Source organism: Drosophila biarmipes, chromosome 3R (genome assembly GCF_025231255.1).
Source record: "Drosophila biarmipes strain raj3 chromosome 3R, RU_DBia_V1.1, whole genome shotgun sequence".
Lineage (NCBI taxonomy): Eukaryota > Metazoa > Arthropoda > Insecta > Diptera > Drosophilidae > Drosophila > Drosophila biarmipes.
This window is the reverse complement of record NC_066616.1, coordinates 15,594,146-15,612,310: the sequence shown is the minus strand read 5'-3', so window position 1 is coordinate 15,612,310 and position 18,165 is coordinate 15,594,146. Positions and strand designations below refer to the sequence as shown.

Here is an 18,165-nt window from a genome sequence, read left to right as displayed (position 1 = left end):
TTGTTGTTAGGTACAGGTATAAAAACTTACAAAGAACAACCAAGAAATATACGTATCAATTTTTTGACAAAAAAACTTAAGCTTCCATTTTTTACCCAAAAATAATCAGTATTTTGTCCGAAACAATAGAAGTTATAGTCCAAAAATGGAATGTCTTACCTTGTTGAACTCGTGGAAAAATGTATAATAAATTGGCACTCAAACCTAAAAAATTTTATTTTTGGCCAAATTTCGTAAAAAAGACGATGCTTTGCTTGTAAAAAAAGTGAAAATTTGCAAAAATTTTTATTTTTTAGAATTGTCTAAAAAATTATTGCAATGTATTATATATTTTTTTAGCTGTATAAATCTGTTCATCTTGTGCGATTCGGATCATTTTTGACCAAGTTACACCAAAAAAGGTTAAAGAAAAATATGGTTTTTGGACAAAAAACTGAATTCTTTATTTTGGATCCCTAAAATAATCCGAATTTTGGGCGGCAAAACAAAATTAATGGTCCGAAAATGGAATGTCATATCTTGTTGAACTCGTTATTAAATTTACAATCAATAGGCATTGAGACCTAAAAAATTTTATTTTTTTTTTTTTTGGTCTCAGCCAATAATCGATTGCAATCAATTATGTATCTTGTTAGCTCTATAAATCTGATCATCCTTTGGGTTTTGACCATTTTTATTTAGTTACACCAAAAAAGGTCAAAGAAAAAAATCGTTTTTTGGTCAAAGACCAACATTTTATTTTTCCATGCAATAAAATTAGTATTTTGGCAGAAATAATAAAACGTAATGGTTCAAAAGTTGAATTCGTTTAACTAATAATATAAAAGATTAAAAGATTTAATCGAAATAGTACTTTAGTATTCAAGCAACTCGGGGTACTTACACCTTAAGCACTCTCCGATCATTTTGAATGATTGCAATTAAGCCGATGACCTGATAACTAACTCACCGCCCTCCTTTCCATCTTCTCCCCCGCAGCAACTGTTCCGCTCGCAGAATCCGGGCCTTGCAGCAGTTGCCACAAATGCAGCGGCCGCAGCAGCAGCCGCAGCAGCTGCCACATCGGCAGCGAGTGCTGCGGCGGCGGTGGGCGCTGCCCCCGTGCCCAACGGCTCGCTGCAACAGTCGCAGCAGCAGCAGCAACAGCAGCAGCAACAACAGCAGCAACAGATGCAGATGGCGGCCGCGTCGCAACAGTTTCTGGCCGCCCAGCAGGCGCAAAATGCGGCCTATGCCGCCCAGCAGGCCACGCCCTACGTCATCAATCCGGGCCAGGAGGCTGCCCCCTATATGGGCATGATTGCCGCCGCCCAGATGCCGCAGTACTACGGGGTAGCGCCCTGGGGCATGTATCCGGGCAATTTGATTCCGCAACAGGGAACGCAGCCGCGCCGCCCCCTCACCCCCTCGCAGCAGGGTGCCGAGAATCAGCCGTATCAGGTGAGACATATGCCCATATCCCAATCCCATTCCCAGGGTGGCCGGTATAGCCGGGCCATTATCACTCCGCACAGCTAGCTGTCGGACACAATAGAGCATACGGTGTACATATACTATGCGTTCATGGGTGCACATAGGTGTACATATGACAGGTGTCACTTGATTGTGACAAAGGCTCTACAGTCGCGGTCACAGCAACAGCGCTGCAAGTTAAAGTAGATATTTTACCTATTCCAGGAACTAAGTTGAACCTTCCTAAACCAACCACTCAATTCAAAGGCTTGAATAGTTAACAACACTAATCGAATTATAGATTTTACATTGCTTGGGACTGAAATACAAATATTTTTTTAACTTCAGCAACTATTAAACTTTAATTGAATTAGAGAAGCTAAAAAAGAGTGAAACCCTTTAATTATTAAATGTCCGATTAAGTGTGAGATTATTTTTTCGAGATACTTTTTTGTACAAGACCATAATTGAGTAAAGTTATAAATGTTTATGATTCTAGCGAGCAAGTTTGAAACCAAACAAGTATTTTATAAACACAAAATGATAAAATATAACAAATTTTGTTTACCTCCGAGCATTGTTTCTTGTATATGTGTAAATTAAAAAGTGTAGAATAATTGTAAAGCTTCCCTTGTAATTGTAATCATAACTAGTTAATTGGACCTAAAACGTTGTATATTTATGCTCTGTCTCTCTTTTTTTCTCTTTTTTACACTTACATCATCAACAACACGCTTACATAACCAACAAACTACAAAAAAAACGAAACCACACTCTAACCCTTGTACAAAAACGAAATCCGAATCCGAATCGTGTAAATTACGGTGTGCTGCAGGTCATCCCGGCCTTCCTCGATCACACGGGCTCCTTGCTGATGGGAGGACCCCGCACCGGGACGCCCATGCGCCTGGTCAGCCCCGCCCCCGTGCTGGTGCCCCCGGGCGCCACCCGCGCCGGTCCCCCGCCCCCGCAGGGCCCACAGCTGTACCAACCGCAGCCGCAGACGGCCCAACAGAATCTCTACTCGCAGCAGAATGGCTCCAGTGTCGGAGGTAAGTGCTCTCACATATCACTCGCAACGTGGTGGAACAGCGATTTATGTATAATATAAGGAATGAGGATTTTTTGGTGAAGCTTAAATGAATTCGAAGGTTTTTAGAATCAAATTAAACAATGGAAAGAGGTCAAGTAATATTTAACACGTTTGTGCCATGCAGCACAACAGGCGTATGAGTAATTTGTAAACCGATTGTTATGGTTTTTAATTGGTTTCGCATTTCCTTTAAAATATGTGATTTTGTTGAAAATTATTTAAGTGGTTTACATGGCATATGACTAATATTTTGATAGACTTTCCAGCACAACTTGAGTAGGAATCATTATTAGAAAGAGAGTTTTGTTTAGTTCGGCTTAACATATCAATTTCTTTAAAATGTATTTATTCAATGTTGTTATATTTCTGTTTAAATATATTTATATCTTACTTTAAATAAAATAATAATATTAATAATATTATAAAATATTAATGATTAATGTTAGTCCTTTCATCGAAATTTTTATCATAATATTATACAGGCTCTGCAGTTATCAATACCCTGCAGACTAATCATTTATTTCGCCCAGTGTGCAGTGACAAAAACTGTAATTAGTGTAAAATGTGGCACACACTCTCATCAACATCCCCAATAAAACTCACTCCCCCTCATATGTTTGTATGTACGCTGTACAGCCATTAATCTCTGTTTATCTAACAATTCTCTTTGTACTCAAAGGATCTCTGCTCGTAAATAGCAAATTTTCGAGCTTGCAAAATGCCTTTGAATATGTGTCTGAATGGTAATAATAATAATAGAATGTTGGGTGACAAGGGGCGTAGTCATTCTAACTTGTCAGCTCCATTGCCAGGCTAAGGAATAATAATATTCATGTAATTTATAATTTCAAACTTTCATTTCGATTACACTGCGTGCTGTGCTGCTCTACATTTCGAATTGTAAAGCATATTAGCTTAGGGAAACAAAAGGGTTTGTCCTTGTGTTTAAACATGCTAGCTTAAAGAGCCTTTGTATTTATTCCCCAAGATAAATATTTAGAGCTCCCCAAGTAACAATTACAGGGCATACATGAATCTAGCATTACCTAGTCGAGAATGCACTACTACACCATGGAAAGCCATGAAAACCAACTGCTTGTGTCAGTAAATTTCCCTGTTTTTCATACATATCTAATGCACAGAAGAGCCATCGAGGAGAGAACTAGCAACAATTGCATGCCAGCACGCAAAATGCTATTATTGCCAATGCTCCGGCAACTTCGGCTCTCAACTTCAACTATAATGCAACTAAAACAACAACGACAGCTACAGCAGAACTCCTGACGACTGACTCATGCAACTTTAAACGTAACGCGATGAGTTGGGGAAAAGCCCTATGTAGTCGAAAAGCAGAAATAAAGAATGGGTTCCGAAAACGATTCAAATTGCAACAGTAAAACTGACAGTTCCATGCATTGCAAATATTTAGAAAGTGGGACAAAATTATAAAAGATCTAGAAAAATAAATATAGCTTATAGATATCATATAAATTTAAATAAACGTTTTATCGAAAAAATCGATAAATAAAATAATAATCGATATCCCCTTTTCTAAACGAAATTCATAGGAAAAGCTTTCAATGTTGCTTCTTATCCTTGCAAAATTTGTCCGTGTGTTTGTGAGTGCCGAAACAACTATTTGCCATGGGAATATCTACAAAATGCCAGAAGGAAAATGTTGACGATGGCTTATATTTCATTGTTGTTGCTACAATTGTTGTGGATTTATAGAATTTCAAATTACAATTAATAACTGCAGTAAGGCAATGAAAGTTTTCACTCTGTGCGTTCGAAGTTTAAGTAGAAAAGATATAGCCTTCTCATCTTGTTCAAAGTTTTGCACAGGAGTGTTTGCCAAAACACAGATTTTCCATTTTGCATAAACTTTAACTGCGTTTACAGGGAAAATGTTAAAGTTTCTTAAACTCCAAATACACAGGAAGAGAAGGGGGAGAGATACTGACACTGGACGTGGACAGCTCCATTAACTCCATTAACAATCAGGAGAAATCAATTATTACGCTTTCCACCTACCGTTTTTTGTTTCAGTTTTTTGTTTTTTTTTTTTCATTTCCCAACCACATGCAAAAATGCTCTTTCCATTAACGGAACGAATTTCCCGGAATATGGAAGTCGAATCCGTCGGATGGCTGGGAGCTGGGCATTATTATGTCGTTAATTCATTTTGCCTCATATGGCAGTTTAATGAAGTTTCCAGTTTTCTCTTCTTGCACACACTGTGTGTTGTTCCACATGACGTATGAGTGATTACGCATTTTAATTTCCTTTTTTTCAATTTTTCCCTGTTGTTTAAAATGTTGCACTTTCTGATCCGAGGCGGCTTTAAGAGCTGCGATCCGCTTACAGGTCCTCAAGTTATGTAATCCATTATGTAATCCATTTCGGATTCGAGTGGTGGAAACTACTGCTCAATCGATTGCAAGCCGTTCTCGAGACCGCAAGTCAAGTCCTGACATGCTTTGCGTGGAGCACCGTGATGATGCCAGGTGATTAGGCTGAGGGTCTCTCGAGGAGTGTGCCACATTCACAGATCCACCTGCATGTGCCGTTCCACCAATTTGGATTAGTTGCACTGCGAAAAATTGGGAGTTTCAAGAGTGAACTATTCGCTCTAGAAATCAAATATTACTTGTTGATATAACCTAACACTAAACTCTAACACTAAATTTAAACGAACCATACTAAAAAAATAATATGTTTAAAATTATAAAAATTCAAAATTCATAAACTTTATGCCACAAAAAATATACATACTATAAATAAATATATAAATACTAATAGCTACAAACTAGTGAGCGATGACATTTTTGCCCCAGTGTAACCACTTCCACTTGCGCATTCGCATCTCAATTACAATTAGCACATGGCGCCCACAGTTTGTCCTCCGCTGGCACAAATCCCCACTAACAACTGCAGCAGGCGGGCGGCCCACTCATTATGTTGTGCAATCGATGCTGTACGAGTACAGTGAACACCCTCTGTCGTTAGCCACCCCCATGCTAGTTGACTATCTGTCTGCTTGTCTGCCGCCTGCCTGACTGTGTGCAATGTCAAAAAGGCTTTTTAATGGAGATTATATTGTTTTAAGTGGCTGCCTGAAGGAGAACAGCGGGTTGCAGGGGATGCAGTTGAACGAATCCCCTTCTGCGTCAGAGACAAGCTGCAATCACAAACGTTAATGCGCCTTGGCCTGGCTGGGAGGGGCATGGGGCATGTGGCAACTGGACTGGCAGGAGGGAGGAGTGGTTAAGGGAAAAAGGAAAATGGAAAACGGAAAGCTGCTTGACTTTGCAACCGCCAAACCCATTTTGGGCATTGCCTTGAACACAATGGGGGTGGAAGAGCAGGGGCAGTCTCCGGAGCTCCAGAAGCATCAGGAGCAGAAGCAATAGCAGCGGGAACATCCTCCTTTGGCTGCTAAATTATTATGTACACCTTTCGCATGTTGGCAACATGTGATTGCATCACAACACAGGGGTGCTGCACCACCCACCCACCGAAGCCACCCCGCCACCGAAACCACTCTGCATACAATGCAGCACATTGTTCCTCCTGCCAGCCAGCTGCTTTATCCTCCGCCAGCACTCATCCCGCCTTCTGCGGCAGCCTTTTGTGCAAATGAATTCGTTTATTTTGTAAAATATCAATTGCTATGCTGGCTTACAGCAGCAGGAACATGTCGGGGATGTGGGGGTCATAGGGGGATATAAGGGGTTAATGGGTGGAGCAGAAGGATCTGGGTGGATCACATGCAGCAGGCAGCACGGTTGACACTTGCTGCGGCGCCGGGAGGTGTTGCTGGGCTGTCGTGTGTGCACTTTACGCTTAATGAAAGTCTCAATGATGTGTGCCACACGGCGTATGCGTGTCGCAACTCAAATTGAATTGGCAAAAAAAGAGCACAAACTGAGGCAATAGTGAAAGTAACATTTTAATGAGATTTACACGTTAAACCAGTAATTAACTCCGCGGCTCTTTAAGTGCTTTCGACTTACCAATATCTGTTTATATTAAAAAATTTAAGAAAAAGGCAAGGTTTTTTTTAATGCTAGGAAAATGAATAAAACAACATAAATTGCATTTTAATTCATTTAGTATTACACTTTTAAATAAACTAAACTAACGCAGATTGATATTTGCAATAAAACGCAATTTAAATTAAGAAGTTCAGGTTTAATTTTTATCTGTCTGCAACAGTTGCTCGAACTTAATTGCCGCGGAAACAACTAAAAGTTCCTGCAGCAAATGGGAAATCCCGAATGAAATGCTTAGTTTAATGACAGCCAGCGGGAGAGGCGGTCCAAAGTTTGTAATTCTTGCATTTAAATTGCAACTAATTTGGCGCCATTCTCCGGCGGAGAAAGCGTAGAAAGGGAAAGACAAAATTTCAAATACAGACGGCGGAAAAACACAAACAATTTGCATCCACGAAAATGTTTTTCCGGGGGGAGGTTTTCGGGGGGCGTATGTTTTCTGTCTGTTCGCTTTATTTTCTGGGCCTGCGTTTGGCTGGGTTTGGGTTTTGGGTTTCGGTTAGGTGCGTGTAGTTGCACAATTTAAAAGGGAATTATTCATGCAATTTGTGCGGGGTGGTGGTGGGAGGTATTTTGGGGATGCATAGATGGTGGCCCTGTTTCCACCCCCACCCACATCCACTAATTCAGGGGCTGCCCCACCAACGTCTGTCTGTCTCAGCTCAAATCAACTTGGTGTGAGAGCAGTCCTCCATTTGGGAGACACTTTGCCAAATGAAACTGCAGGCATGTAGCACACTGTGAAAATATGACTATATAAATATACTTGGAAAAAGATACAGATTTGAACAGAAGAGATTAAATGGTTGTAGAAATTATAACTTAATGGAAATCTTGACATTTATTTATATTTTAAATGAAAGTTATTGACAAGATCAAAAATAAAAGAAGAATTTATTCAAAAATTAATAAAAACAAAAAATTATCCCTGATTTTAATGTTTAAAGGATTTTATTATTTTGTATTTTAATATTTTCTATTTTCTATATTATATAAAATATTTATTTGCATTTTGCGAGAACAAACAAATAGGAATCCTAGATATATTTATTAAATGTTGTTTATATTCATTATATATTTTAAATATTTTTGTATTTATTTTATTTTAGCCAAGAATTAAATGTAGTATTTGTTTTCCCTGTGCATGTGGATACATGGCTGCTCTCGCGTGGGCGGTGGGTGGCATTAAAAGACGCCAAGTTTATTGCAGGCGACATTCTGTGGTTTATGCACACGTTCCGCAAATAGAAAGGGAGGACTCTAGACGAGAAGAGGGAGACGGCAGGCGGGAGACGACACTGTGCCGCTCGTCCTTAGCTTAATGTAATGATTTTATGAATAATAAATGCACACACGTGCACATTATGCACACGTCCGTCCCGCTCGTCGCTCCTTCTGCACAATGAGGAGAAAAAAGAAAGTGAAAACGCATTAAAACTGCGAGTCATTTAAATGTCGAGAGAAAGGTCGGTGGGTGGTGGGTGGCTGGGAAAACTATTCTCGGCGCGGGCAACTTTGTGAGCGCTGTTAAGTAGGCTATGAAAAAACGGTTTAAGGGGCATTATACGAAATGTAATTAGTGCTAGAGCGCGGCTTCAAAGTAACGGAAACACTGCCGCACTTTAATTGCCGGAAAATTGCTAAGAGCTTTAACTATCAGAAGTGGTATCCTTGGAGCTCAAAAAGATTATGTAAATAAGTTAATATGATACTTTACTCTAGGAGTACCTTCTTTAAATGCCACTCTCATAATCTAGGTAAAAGCTTGCATTTCCTCGAAAATGTAGTCAGGGAAAATGCCCTGCTTTAACCATCGATTTCAGGCGTACACCTGCTAACACTGCTCCACTTTAGTTTTCAGAACAACAAACAACAACATTGTATATTATTTACCAACACCATTCCGCAACTTTCAACAAATTGCTTAATAACTCGGTCAACAAATTGCGCACACTGTGTTGACATTTACAACTCGCCTTACTCGCCACGCCATTTCCGTTTCCCCGGGAAACCCGGAAAACCCTCGAGAGAGTGCTTGCAACCACCCTAGTCCACCCTAAGCCACCCACCCATTCACCTGAAGGCAGCTGGGAATTTCGCAACCCTTTCGCGCAGCTGTTGTTGCATTAGGACTTAAATAACTTAATGTGTTCGGGCCACGTTTACTGCATTTTGGCCAGCCCCTCAATATGAATTTGAGCATTTCATTTGCAGTTCGCCAAGGTGTAGTAAAAATCTAGTGAACGATTGGGGTTGCCTAGGAATTTATTATACCCTGTATGCAATGGGAACTTTCGCTTTTCGCCGAATAGCACATATCCGGACCATTGGAGGCAGGGAATACGAGATGAGATGCCTGCAAATCTCTCAAAGTCTCGCTTTCCCTCCGCTCTCCCCGCCTAGATGGCAAATCAAATGCCAGTGACAGATTACAACATCAATCAAGTTGGCACCGTCGTCGTCGGCGTCTGCTGCCTCTCCTTCTGCCTCCCAGTCACATCCACTTATTGTTTCCGCCCACTTGTATCCTTTTACATATCCTGTGGAGATTGCAGGCGAGCCAGAGTCGGCACCAGCAGCCTCATGTGCGCAGACCATTAATGCTGTACATTATGGCTTAGAGAGATGAATGTGGGGGTTTGGGGACTAAGAACTGGGCTCTGGGAAAGATCCCCCAGCTGGGGAGGAAAGGGGAAAGAGACATCTATCCTCTGCATTGCAAATGCCAAATGGCCAAGTGACTAAAACTAAGCCAACAGCTGCGCCTCGAAGCGGGCAATTAAGTTTTACAGGCGCATCAAAGTCGCCTCCGCTCGCTTCTCTCGATTAATTACACAGCGGCAAACGGCTACGGGCAAGGATAATGGGTACAGTTGCGTCAGAGTTTTATATCTGGGCCAGCTACATCCGGTTGATATCCCACCGAGGGATGTAGAGTAAATTTAAAGTGCAGCCAACTTTACGGGCCTTCGATTTTCCATTAGCAGTGACAATCATTTTTTGTCACTGCTGCAGATTGCGATGCACTAGATCTTAGGAAATTGCAATAGTAACTAAACTATGTTGGAACTCCTCAGTTAAATAAACTTTAAGTTTAGGAACTCGTATGTACTGCAAATGCAGCTTGTCTTGTTTAGATGCCTTTATATATTGCCACAAAATAATTGTATGTAAAAAAAACCGAACTTCAGATTCTAAAATCGCCATTTTTGGGTGTATATGCAACATTATATTGATTTAGAAAGACGACCATGCGTCATTTACTGCATACTTGTAAGCACCTAAACCATTTTTTAAAGGTCCTTTCAAACCCCTTTTCGTTTTAAATTAATAATTACAGTAAATGATACATTATACTAAACCTCTAACAAATGCACTTGCTTTCCTACATTTTCCAGGTCTTGCCTTGAACACAAGCTCGTTGACGGGTCGCCGCGACTCCTTCGACCGCAGCACCTCCGCCTTCAGCCCCTCGGCGATGGACTACACCAGCAGCGGTGTGGCAGCAGCCGCCAATGCGGTGAACAGCACAGTGGCCCAGGCAGCAGCAGCGGCCGCAGCAGCCGCTGCAGCGCGTGGCAAGTGGCCGGGAGCGATGTCGGGAGCGGCCAGCGGAGCCTACGGAGCCCTCGGAGCAGGCAATGCCTCGGCCAGTCCGCTGGGCGCTCCACTCACACCGCCGCCGTCGGCGCAATCCTGCCTCCTGGGCAGTCGGGCACCCGGAGCCGAATCCCGCCAGCGGCAGCAGCAGCAACAACAGCAGCAGCAACAGCTGGCCGCTGTGGGTCTGCCCGCTACTGCGGCAGCTGCTCAGGCAGCAGTGGCAGCGGCCGCCAACAATATGTTCGGGTCCAATAGCTCGCTCTTCTCGAATCCCCTGGCCATTCCGGGTAGCGCAGCCGCGGCAGTGGCGGCGGCAGCAGCAGCGGCGGCCAACTCGCGACAGGTGGCCGCCACAGCAGCGGCAGCGGCGGCGGTGGCAGCGGCAGCCGGCGGCGGCGTGGGCGGCGCCCCACAGCCGGGCAGATCTCGCCTACTCGAGGATTTCCGCAACCAGCGGTACCCCAATCTCCAGCTACGCGATCTCGTCAACCACATTGTGGAGTTCTCGCAGGATCAGCACGGCTCGCGGTTCATCCAGCAGAAGTTGGAGCGCGCAACGGCGGCCGAGAAGCAGATGGTATTCAGCGAGATCCTTGCTGCAGCCTATAGCCTGATGACCGATGTCTTTGGCAACTATGTCATCCAGAAGTTCTTTGAGTTCGGCACTCCCGAGCAGAAGAACACGCTGGGCATGCAGGTCAAGGGTCATGTGCTGCAGCTGGCGCTGCAAATGTACGGCTGCCGGGTGATTCAAAAGGCCCTGGAGAGCATCTCGCCGGAGCAGCAGCAGGAGATCGTCCACGAACTGGACGGACATGTGCTGAAGTGCGTCAAGGATCAGAATGGCAACCATGTGGTGCAGAAGTGCATCGAGTGCGTGGATCCGGTGGCCCTGCAGTTCATCATCAATGCGTTCAAGGGGCAGGTTTACTCGCTGAGCACCCATCCCTACGGCTGCCGGGTGATCCAGCGGATCCTCGAACACTGCACCGCCGAACAGACCACGCCCATTCTGGACGAGCTGCACGAGCACACCGAGCAGTTGATCCAGGACCAATACGGCAACTATGTCATTCAGCATGTGCTTGGTAAGTGAATCATTGAACACATGCTCATTTAGAATTTATTAACCTTGATCTTGGTATTTTCAGAGCACGGCAAGCAGGAGGACAAGTCCATTCTGATAAACAGCGTGCGCGGCAAGGTGCTTGTGCTGTCGCAGCACAAATTCGCTTCGAATGTGGTAGAGAAATGCGTTACCCATGCCACACGTGGCGAACGCACTGGTCTTATAGACGAGGTCTGCACCTTTAACGACAAGTGAGTGAAACGTAAATAAACTCAAGCATCCACTTTAACTAATCACATTTTGTGTTTGCACCTACACAGCGCGTTGCACGTGATGATGAAGGATCAGTATGCCAACTATGTGGTCCAGAAGATGATTGATGTTTCGGAGCCGACGCAGCTCAAGAAGCTAATGACCAAGATCCGGCCCCACATGGCCGCCTTGCGCAAGTACACCTACGGCAAGCACATCAACGCCAAGTTGGAGAAGTACTACATGAAGATAACCAATCCCATAACGGTGGGCACAGGAGGAGCCGGCGGAGTGCCTGCATCCTCGTCAGCGGTGGCAGTCAGCGGCAGTGGAGCCAGTTCGTCATCGGCCACAGCATGCACCAGTGGCAGCAGCACCACCACCACCAGCACCACCAACAGCCTGGCCTCACCCACCATTTGCTCGGTGCAGGAGAACGGCAGCGCCATGCTTGTTGAGCCCCCTTCCCCGGATGCCTCCGAGTCCTCGTCCTCGGTGGTCTCGGGAGCCGTCAACAGCGGTCTGGGTCCCATTGGACCCCCGACCAACGTTGTGCTGTAAGGGGCGAATATAGGAGAGTAAATAAAGTAAACAAATAAAACCAGGCAGTCAAAGGAAACTTTCTTCTCGAATCGCAGACTAGTTTTTAGGAGCTGTAGAGCTATGCATAAAAAATACATATAAATGTAAACTAATTTATTGAAAAAGCAGCGTTCGATGGAGAATCTGCTCTCGAAGATTTGTAAAGTGAAAACAAAACACACACATGCGCCAAGCTAGAAAAACAAAAAGGAAAAACGCTGGCCAGCTAGAAGGCAAAACAGCTTGAGATCTAAAGCTAAAACAAATTTGTATTTTTACGAACAAAATGTAATAACACTCTCACGAAAGAAGATTTCAAAATATTTGTACAATGCGCTCGCATAATTAAAATGTAAAAAAGAAACACAGAACTCACAGAGATGAGGAGGAACAACAAACAAAAAAGGCGTTAAAAGTCGCAAAAATGAAAACTGAATGTAAAGTTAAATGTGAAGAAAACCATTTTGTCTGCGTAGATTTTCGTTGTAATAACTTTGTATAAATTAATGATTATATAGCAAGTCTATCTGTAAATGATTAATGTTTCGACTGTAAATTAATAAGAGGACAACTGAAGAGCCGGCGAGCTGAGGAAAGGAGAATGAAGCATGTAGAATGTAGAGGAGCTGCAGAAGGGCTGCATGGATACGCCTAGAATTTATAAGTGCAGACAGAGGAGGAACCATTTCAAATATACATACATAATTAAAAACGAGAGGGATGACAGCAGAAGCCACACTTAGTGTAGAATGTAGAGTAATACTGTTTTTGGAGCCAGCAGCTACCGGAAACACAATGAAAACAGAGACACACGAGACACGCCACGCCCCCTCACGCACACTCGGAGCCTACGCCTACACCCACACACACACAATGAACGACTCTTCAGCCCATTCACGTTGCTTTTGCACTATGTAAAAATTTTGTATAAAAAAACCCAACAACAAACCATGTAAACCATGTAATTTTCAAATGTTTCACTGTAAAATGTATACATACTATATTTTGTAAATTTTTTTTAAGTCGCAAGTAACTCATACATATTCTATTCTAAACTGCACGCATGTATTTATAATTTTATACATATTAGCCGGCGTCCGCCCACCGATGATCAGCAAGTACTTCGGTGGGTGGGGCGCCAGCTAAACGAACCTGTTAGCCAAGTAAGCCCCACTGATAATGATTGGATTTTAAAACTATAACCATCAAAATAAACCTATTTTTTCCAAAATTATCCGACACACTTTTACGTTTGCTAGCCCACCTTAATGTATGATATATGTATATGTAAATTTATGATTTAAAATCGACATTATGCTTTCTCGACTGCTCACACTGAGCGAAATCAGGTGGAGAGTTACCCTTGTTATGTTAGACAGAAAGCGCTTGTTGCTCCCTGCGAAGCTTGAAATGCATTCGCTTTGAATAATTAGCCCTTCCCCTCACGTAAGTGTATAAAAAATTGTTTTAAAACGTCATCGAAACACTTGTAAATTGCAAACAAAAATTGTATATGTATACATACGAACGAATATTGTAAAAAGTAACAATACCAAGAAGAATTTTGTACATTTTTGATATAAATTTAGATTACTTCGCGACGCCTTATTCCAAATACTAAAATACTGAAAATACTGAAAACGAGAGATGGTAAGAAAAACGAATTTAGACTTTTTTGTCGGTTTCGTCGAAACACACAAAAATCCAATGTAAAACAATTTTTTGGAGATCAATGTAAAGTGTATTATGCATATTTTTGTACACACAAATTCGTTGTCGTGTCGTTGTATGTTGTTGTCGTCGTCACCGTCGTCGTCGTTGTCGTATTTTGTATATAACAAGCAAAGGATACCAGTCATTGAACATTTGTAATTTTCTGTACATTTCCCCCCCGCAACACATAACGTACATCCCATGATCCCTCATCCCTCGTTCCGAACAACCCATGCATCCGCACACCCGTATTATCCTGCCTCTGTACAAGTGAGCGCATTTCAAGCGACGGCGCAAGCAGGGCTCGGTATTATTTGTTTGGTATTTTTAGTTATTAACTTGTCAACTGCCTGTCTCTAGAGCGCAATGCACTGATAATTTTAATTTAAATAATCCATAGATGAACATTGTATTTAGGAGTCTCGAGTTCGATCGGATCGTATCGGATCGATACGGAGTGAACAATGCAAGTAGAGATGCTTTCTGTAGACTAAACACATTGCTACACGCCGTGTAAATTTGACGTGTAAAATACACAGGACACCCACACACACACTAACACTCACAAAAAACACAAGAACACCTACACACACACAGGACACAGCGAGCTGCTTAGCTGTAGTAGTTAGTGTAAGCCAGCGAATCCCTATAAATATATATATATATTTAAACATACATATTTACACGCATATAGAGTTATGTACTACACTTAGTTTTGAACTTGACGTGAGGCAACGTTTTTAAAAATGATGTAACGATGTAATGATGTACGATGTAATGATGTATATGTAAAATACATGTGTAGAGTAGCGGACGTGCTGTGGCACAGTGAAATTTACACGTAAGCTGGCGTATTCTACACACGCCCAGTTTTTACAGTAACAATTTTTTGCACGCATGTAAGACACTTGGTATACAAGTCGAAAACTAAAAACATAAAGCGAATTCCAATTAAAACAGAAGCCAAGCAACATTTAACAACCACAATTGTAAACAGTATAACCTAAATTGTACGCGAACTCCCTGTAAACTTGTAAACGTCGTCTAGCGAAGCGAAACGAGCAAGCATTTTTTCTATGCCAAAGGCCAAAAACAAGGTCGGGCATGTGGAAACTGCAAAATAGCAAAAAATAAAATCCGGCTGCAAGTTGTTTGGATTTTTCGCAGACTTAATTGTAAAAACAAACAAAAGAAATTAAGCCCAATACTGGAAAAATAAAAACCATTTGTAATTTGTTGTAAAAAGTAAGAAGGACAGAGCGACGGAAGGCGGAAATTTAAAGGCATGCATGTGCTGGAGCTGGCGTCAAGTAAAACTATAAATTATAAATAATTATAAATATATATTAAAGCATATACATACATATAAATATAAATATACAGTAATTAATTAATTACGAGAATATTTTGTAGTTACACACTCGAACACACGGAGGAATTCAAGTATACAAACAGAGCGATTGTTTTAGTTTTGTAAACGGCGAGCGATTGGCACAAGTTATATGACTAAAAATTTGGACAGCATTGCATTCGAGCATTTGATTTAACTATGCATTAGACTTTTATGTTTATTATTATTATACAAAATACGATTAATGCTAATTTCTTTGTGAAAAAAATAAAACAAGTTTATTATGTAGCAAAAAGCAAACGTTTTATTTCTCAATTCGACCCATTCGATTTTCTCTCCTCCACCACAAACTGCACACACTCACACATAGTTTCAACTAATTGGCTTCAATGGAAGGCTGCGATAACTACAAATCTGAAATCAAAATTGATATTAATACGGCATGCTGCAATTAAAGGGCATAGCATTAAATTGAAAATAAAGTAAACAAAAATAGATAAATAATATACACTTACCACAACCTATAGCCCTTCCGAAACCACAGAAAATGGCACAACCAAAAGTGAGCGCAAAGTTCGAGGCATTTTATACGGCGCATTTTTTATATACGAACAGTCTAGCTGTCTATATGATATGTATACCCAAGAAATGATCGACTTTTATAATGAGCCAGTAAGTAAACAAGACATATTTTTTTATCAGCCTTGGCAAGCTATACTTTTATCAGGCCGTAAATTTTAACAAAATTATACATACTTCAAGTGAAGAATACCAAAACCTTATGCCCAAAGTCCTAAATGAAGTCGAATACAACAGCAAAATCCATACCATACCATTTTCAACTAGTAGAATTTTTCCAAATTGTAGAAATGTAAACCTTCATATAAATATATAGATTTGTAATGAGCTCTCAAGTTCTATACGATATAAATAGACACCATAAACTCCTAAGTTGGTCGTTCCTTGTAAGCACGACTTAAACGACGAACTGGATACAGTAGTAAAACTCATGTAGAAAAGCATAAAACTAACTAAGCATTACAAATATAGTTAATCTGTGCAGTGGCGTAGTCAGGTTTTGATTGAAGGGGTTTTCAGAACAATTTTGTGTGGCAAACTTTTTAGCACAATGTTTTGCGCCAGTGGTCACCTGGGAGGAAGGAACGCTTAACTCCCAAAACCCCCTTGACTACGCCTCTGAAACTGTATATAGGGAATACCAGGCAGGCAAACAACTTCTCCAGGTTTTGGTAAGTGGATGGTCCTACTTTAAAGAAGAACTCGATTCGAGGAATTCACTTTCAAACTGTTTTTCAAATTCCAAAAGGTATTTCTTTAGATTTCGATCGTCCACTTCACTTCGACGCAGTTAAGAAGCCCGCTATTGACCAATGCTTGTACTCCATTGTATTTTGAAAGCCTAAACCCCCAAATAAGCCACACAGAAAAGCAGAATCGAGAAGATCATATAATAAATGAACTTGAATTCAATTAAGAATGATATTAAAAGAGAAAGAAAAGAAATGCATAATAACCTATTAGCCACATATGTACGTACGACGGATGAACATAACTAATGAAAAACTTGTAACTAAATACTTCTACATATTGAATAAAAAGAATGATATTAAAAACGGAACATTTGTTCTTGGAAACTACATTTTCAAGAGATTAAGTTCGAAGGCAGAGATTCAACATACATAGCTATATTTACTTAAAAAAAATAAATACACAAGGGCGGAAAATCAGAATCAGAATTAGTAATAGTAGTAGCGGAGTACTATAATCGGTTGTCAAATGGGATGCCTTCTCTATCACTTATGTTGCCAAGGTGGCTACGTATTTAGCCACCTTTTCCTCCATCTCCTTTTTGTCCTGGTCGCTGGCGAACGAGTGATGCACTGCCTCCAGTGTCAGTTTAATGCATTGCTCTCGTGTTAGTCCAAAAGTTTCTGCGGCCAGCAGAAGCTCCTGCGTCAAGGTAGTGTCAAATATTCCGCTGTCGTCCGTGCAAATAACCTTAGGTGCATCCGCCTCCATTATCCTTTTCAGGTGATGCTCCTCCAGATTGGGCACTGTTCCCGATTTAACGTTGCTCGTCAGGCAGCATTCGATGGGTATGTTTCGCTGTTTGAGCTGGATAATATCCTCGGGGGTCAGAAAAGTGCCATGTCCGCAGCGGGACATTCCAAACTGCAGCATTTCCTTGACCTCTGCAGGATTGTCGATCTCCGCACAGTGAATGGCTAGTTTAAGACCCTTTTCGCGAGCCTTGGCGAGGATGGGAGCAAACTCGGAGAAGCTTCCACGAGCTGGATTACCGCTCAGATCTATGCCTAAGATAAGACCTGGATGGGATTGGGCCAACTCCACAGCCAGAGAAACGGTCTCCTCAGCCACTGCCACCGGCTCCGCTCGATTTATAGAGGGAAGAAGTTTGACTAGTATTTGCGGATACTTTTCCTTTGCTTTCTCGATCGCATCGATCACGATCTGCAGGTAATCTCGGCGAGAATAGTTCTCGTTCTCCTTGGGAGTAGTCCTCAGTTCCACATACTGCACGTTATCCTGGGCGAAGTCCCGCACTGCCAGCTCTGTGGCGAATCGTAGACCCTCGGCTGTGGAGGTCAGCTCGTGGATAAACTTAAAGGTCTCGAAACATGCATCCAAATCCTTTTGAAATCGAAGCGCGCTCAGCTCCAAAAATTTCTGGGAGTTGGATCCATACACATGCTGGCCAAGAGCACGCAGACTTTCGATGCCCAGGGAGCCGTTGAGGTGAGCATGAAGCTCTACTTTGGGAAGTGCTTTCAGAAATTCTTGCATTTTCAGTTAAGCAATAATTATACCATTGATCGGATTCTTATCACAACAGTGTGCCATCAGTGCTGGGAAGATTTTAGCTTTGACTATAAAAAGGCTAAACGTGATCGTAATTTTTAATTTAATTTTTGTTAGGTATATCACGACAAACATTTTAATATTAAATTAAGTA

General features: G+C 41.8%; 2 protein-coding genes across 7 annotated transcripts in view; one reads left to right on the top strand and one right to left on the bottom strand.

The window, feature by feature from the left end:
• The window catches only part of LOC108031335 (maternal protein pumilio), a 182,518-nt gene extending 169,178 nt beyond the window's left edge, over positions 1–13,340 (top strand). For all 6 annotated transcript variants that reach the window (XM_050889328.1, XM_044091373.2, XM_044091378.2 and 3 more), the window contains 5 exons: positions 979–1,440; positions 2,288–2,504; positions 9,999–11,291; positions 11,355–11,523; positions 11,593–13,340. In XM_050889328.1, coding sequence (XP_050745285.1) covers positions 979–1,440; positions 2,288–2,504; positions 9,999–11,291; positions 11,355–11,523; positions 11,593–12,085 — 2,634 coding nt within the window. In that variant the 3' untranslated portion in view covers positions 12,086–13,340. The remainder of the gene's footprint in view (positions 1–978; positions 1,441–2,287; positions 2,505–9,998; positions 11,292–11,354; positions 11,524–11,592) is intronic.
• A 3,334-nt stretch (positions 13,341–16,674) lies between these two features.
• LOC108031334 (adenosine deaminase-like protein) lies at positions 16,675–18,064 on the bottom strand. Its single transcript, XM_017104587.3, has one exon. It carries the CDS (start codon positions 17,994–17,996, stop codon positions 16,989–16,991), a length of 1,008 nt encoding a protein of 335 aa, XP_016960076.1. The 5' UTR covers positions 17,997–18,064; the 3' UTR covers positions 16,675–16,988.
• Positions 18,065–18,165: the final 101 nt, after the last annotated feature.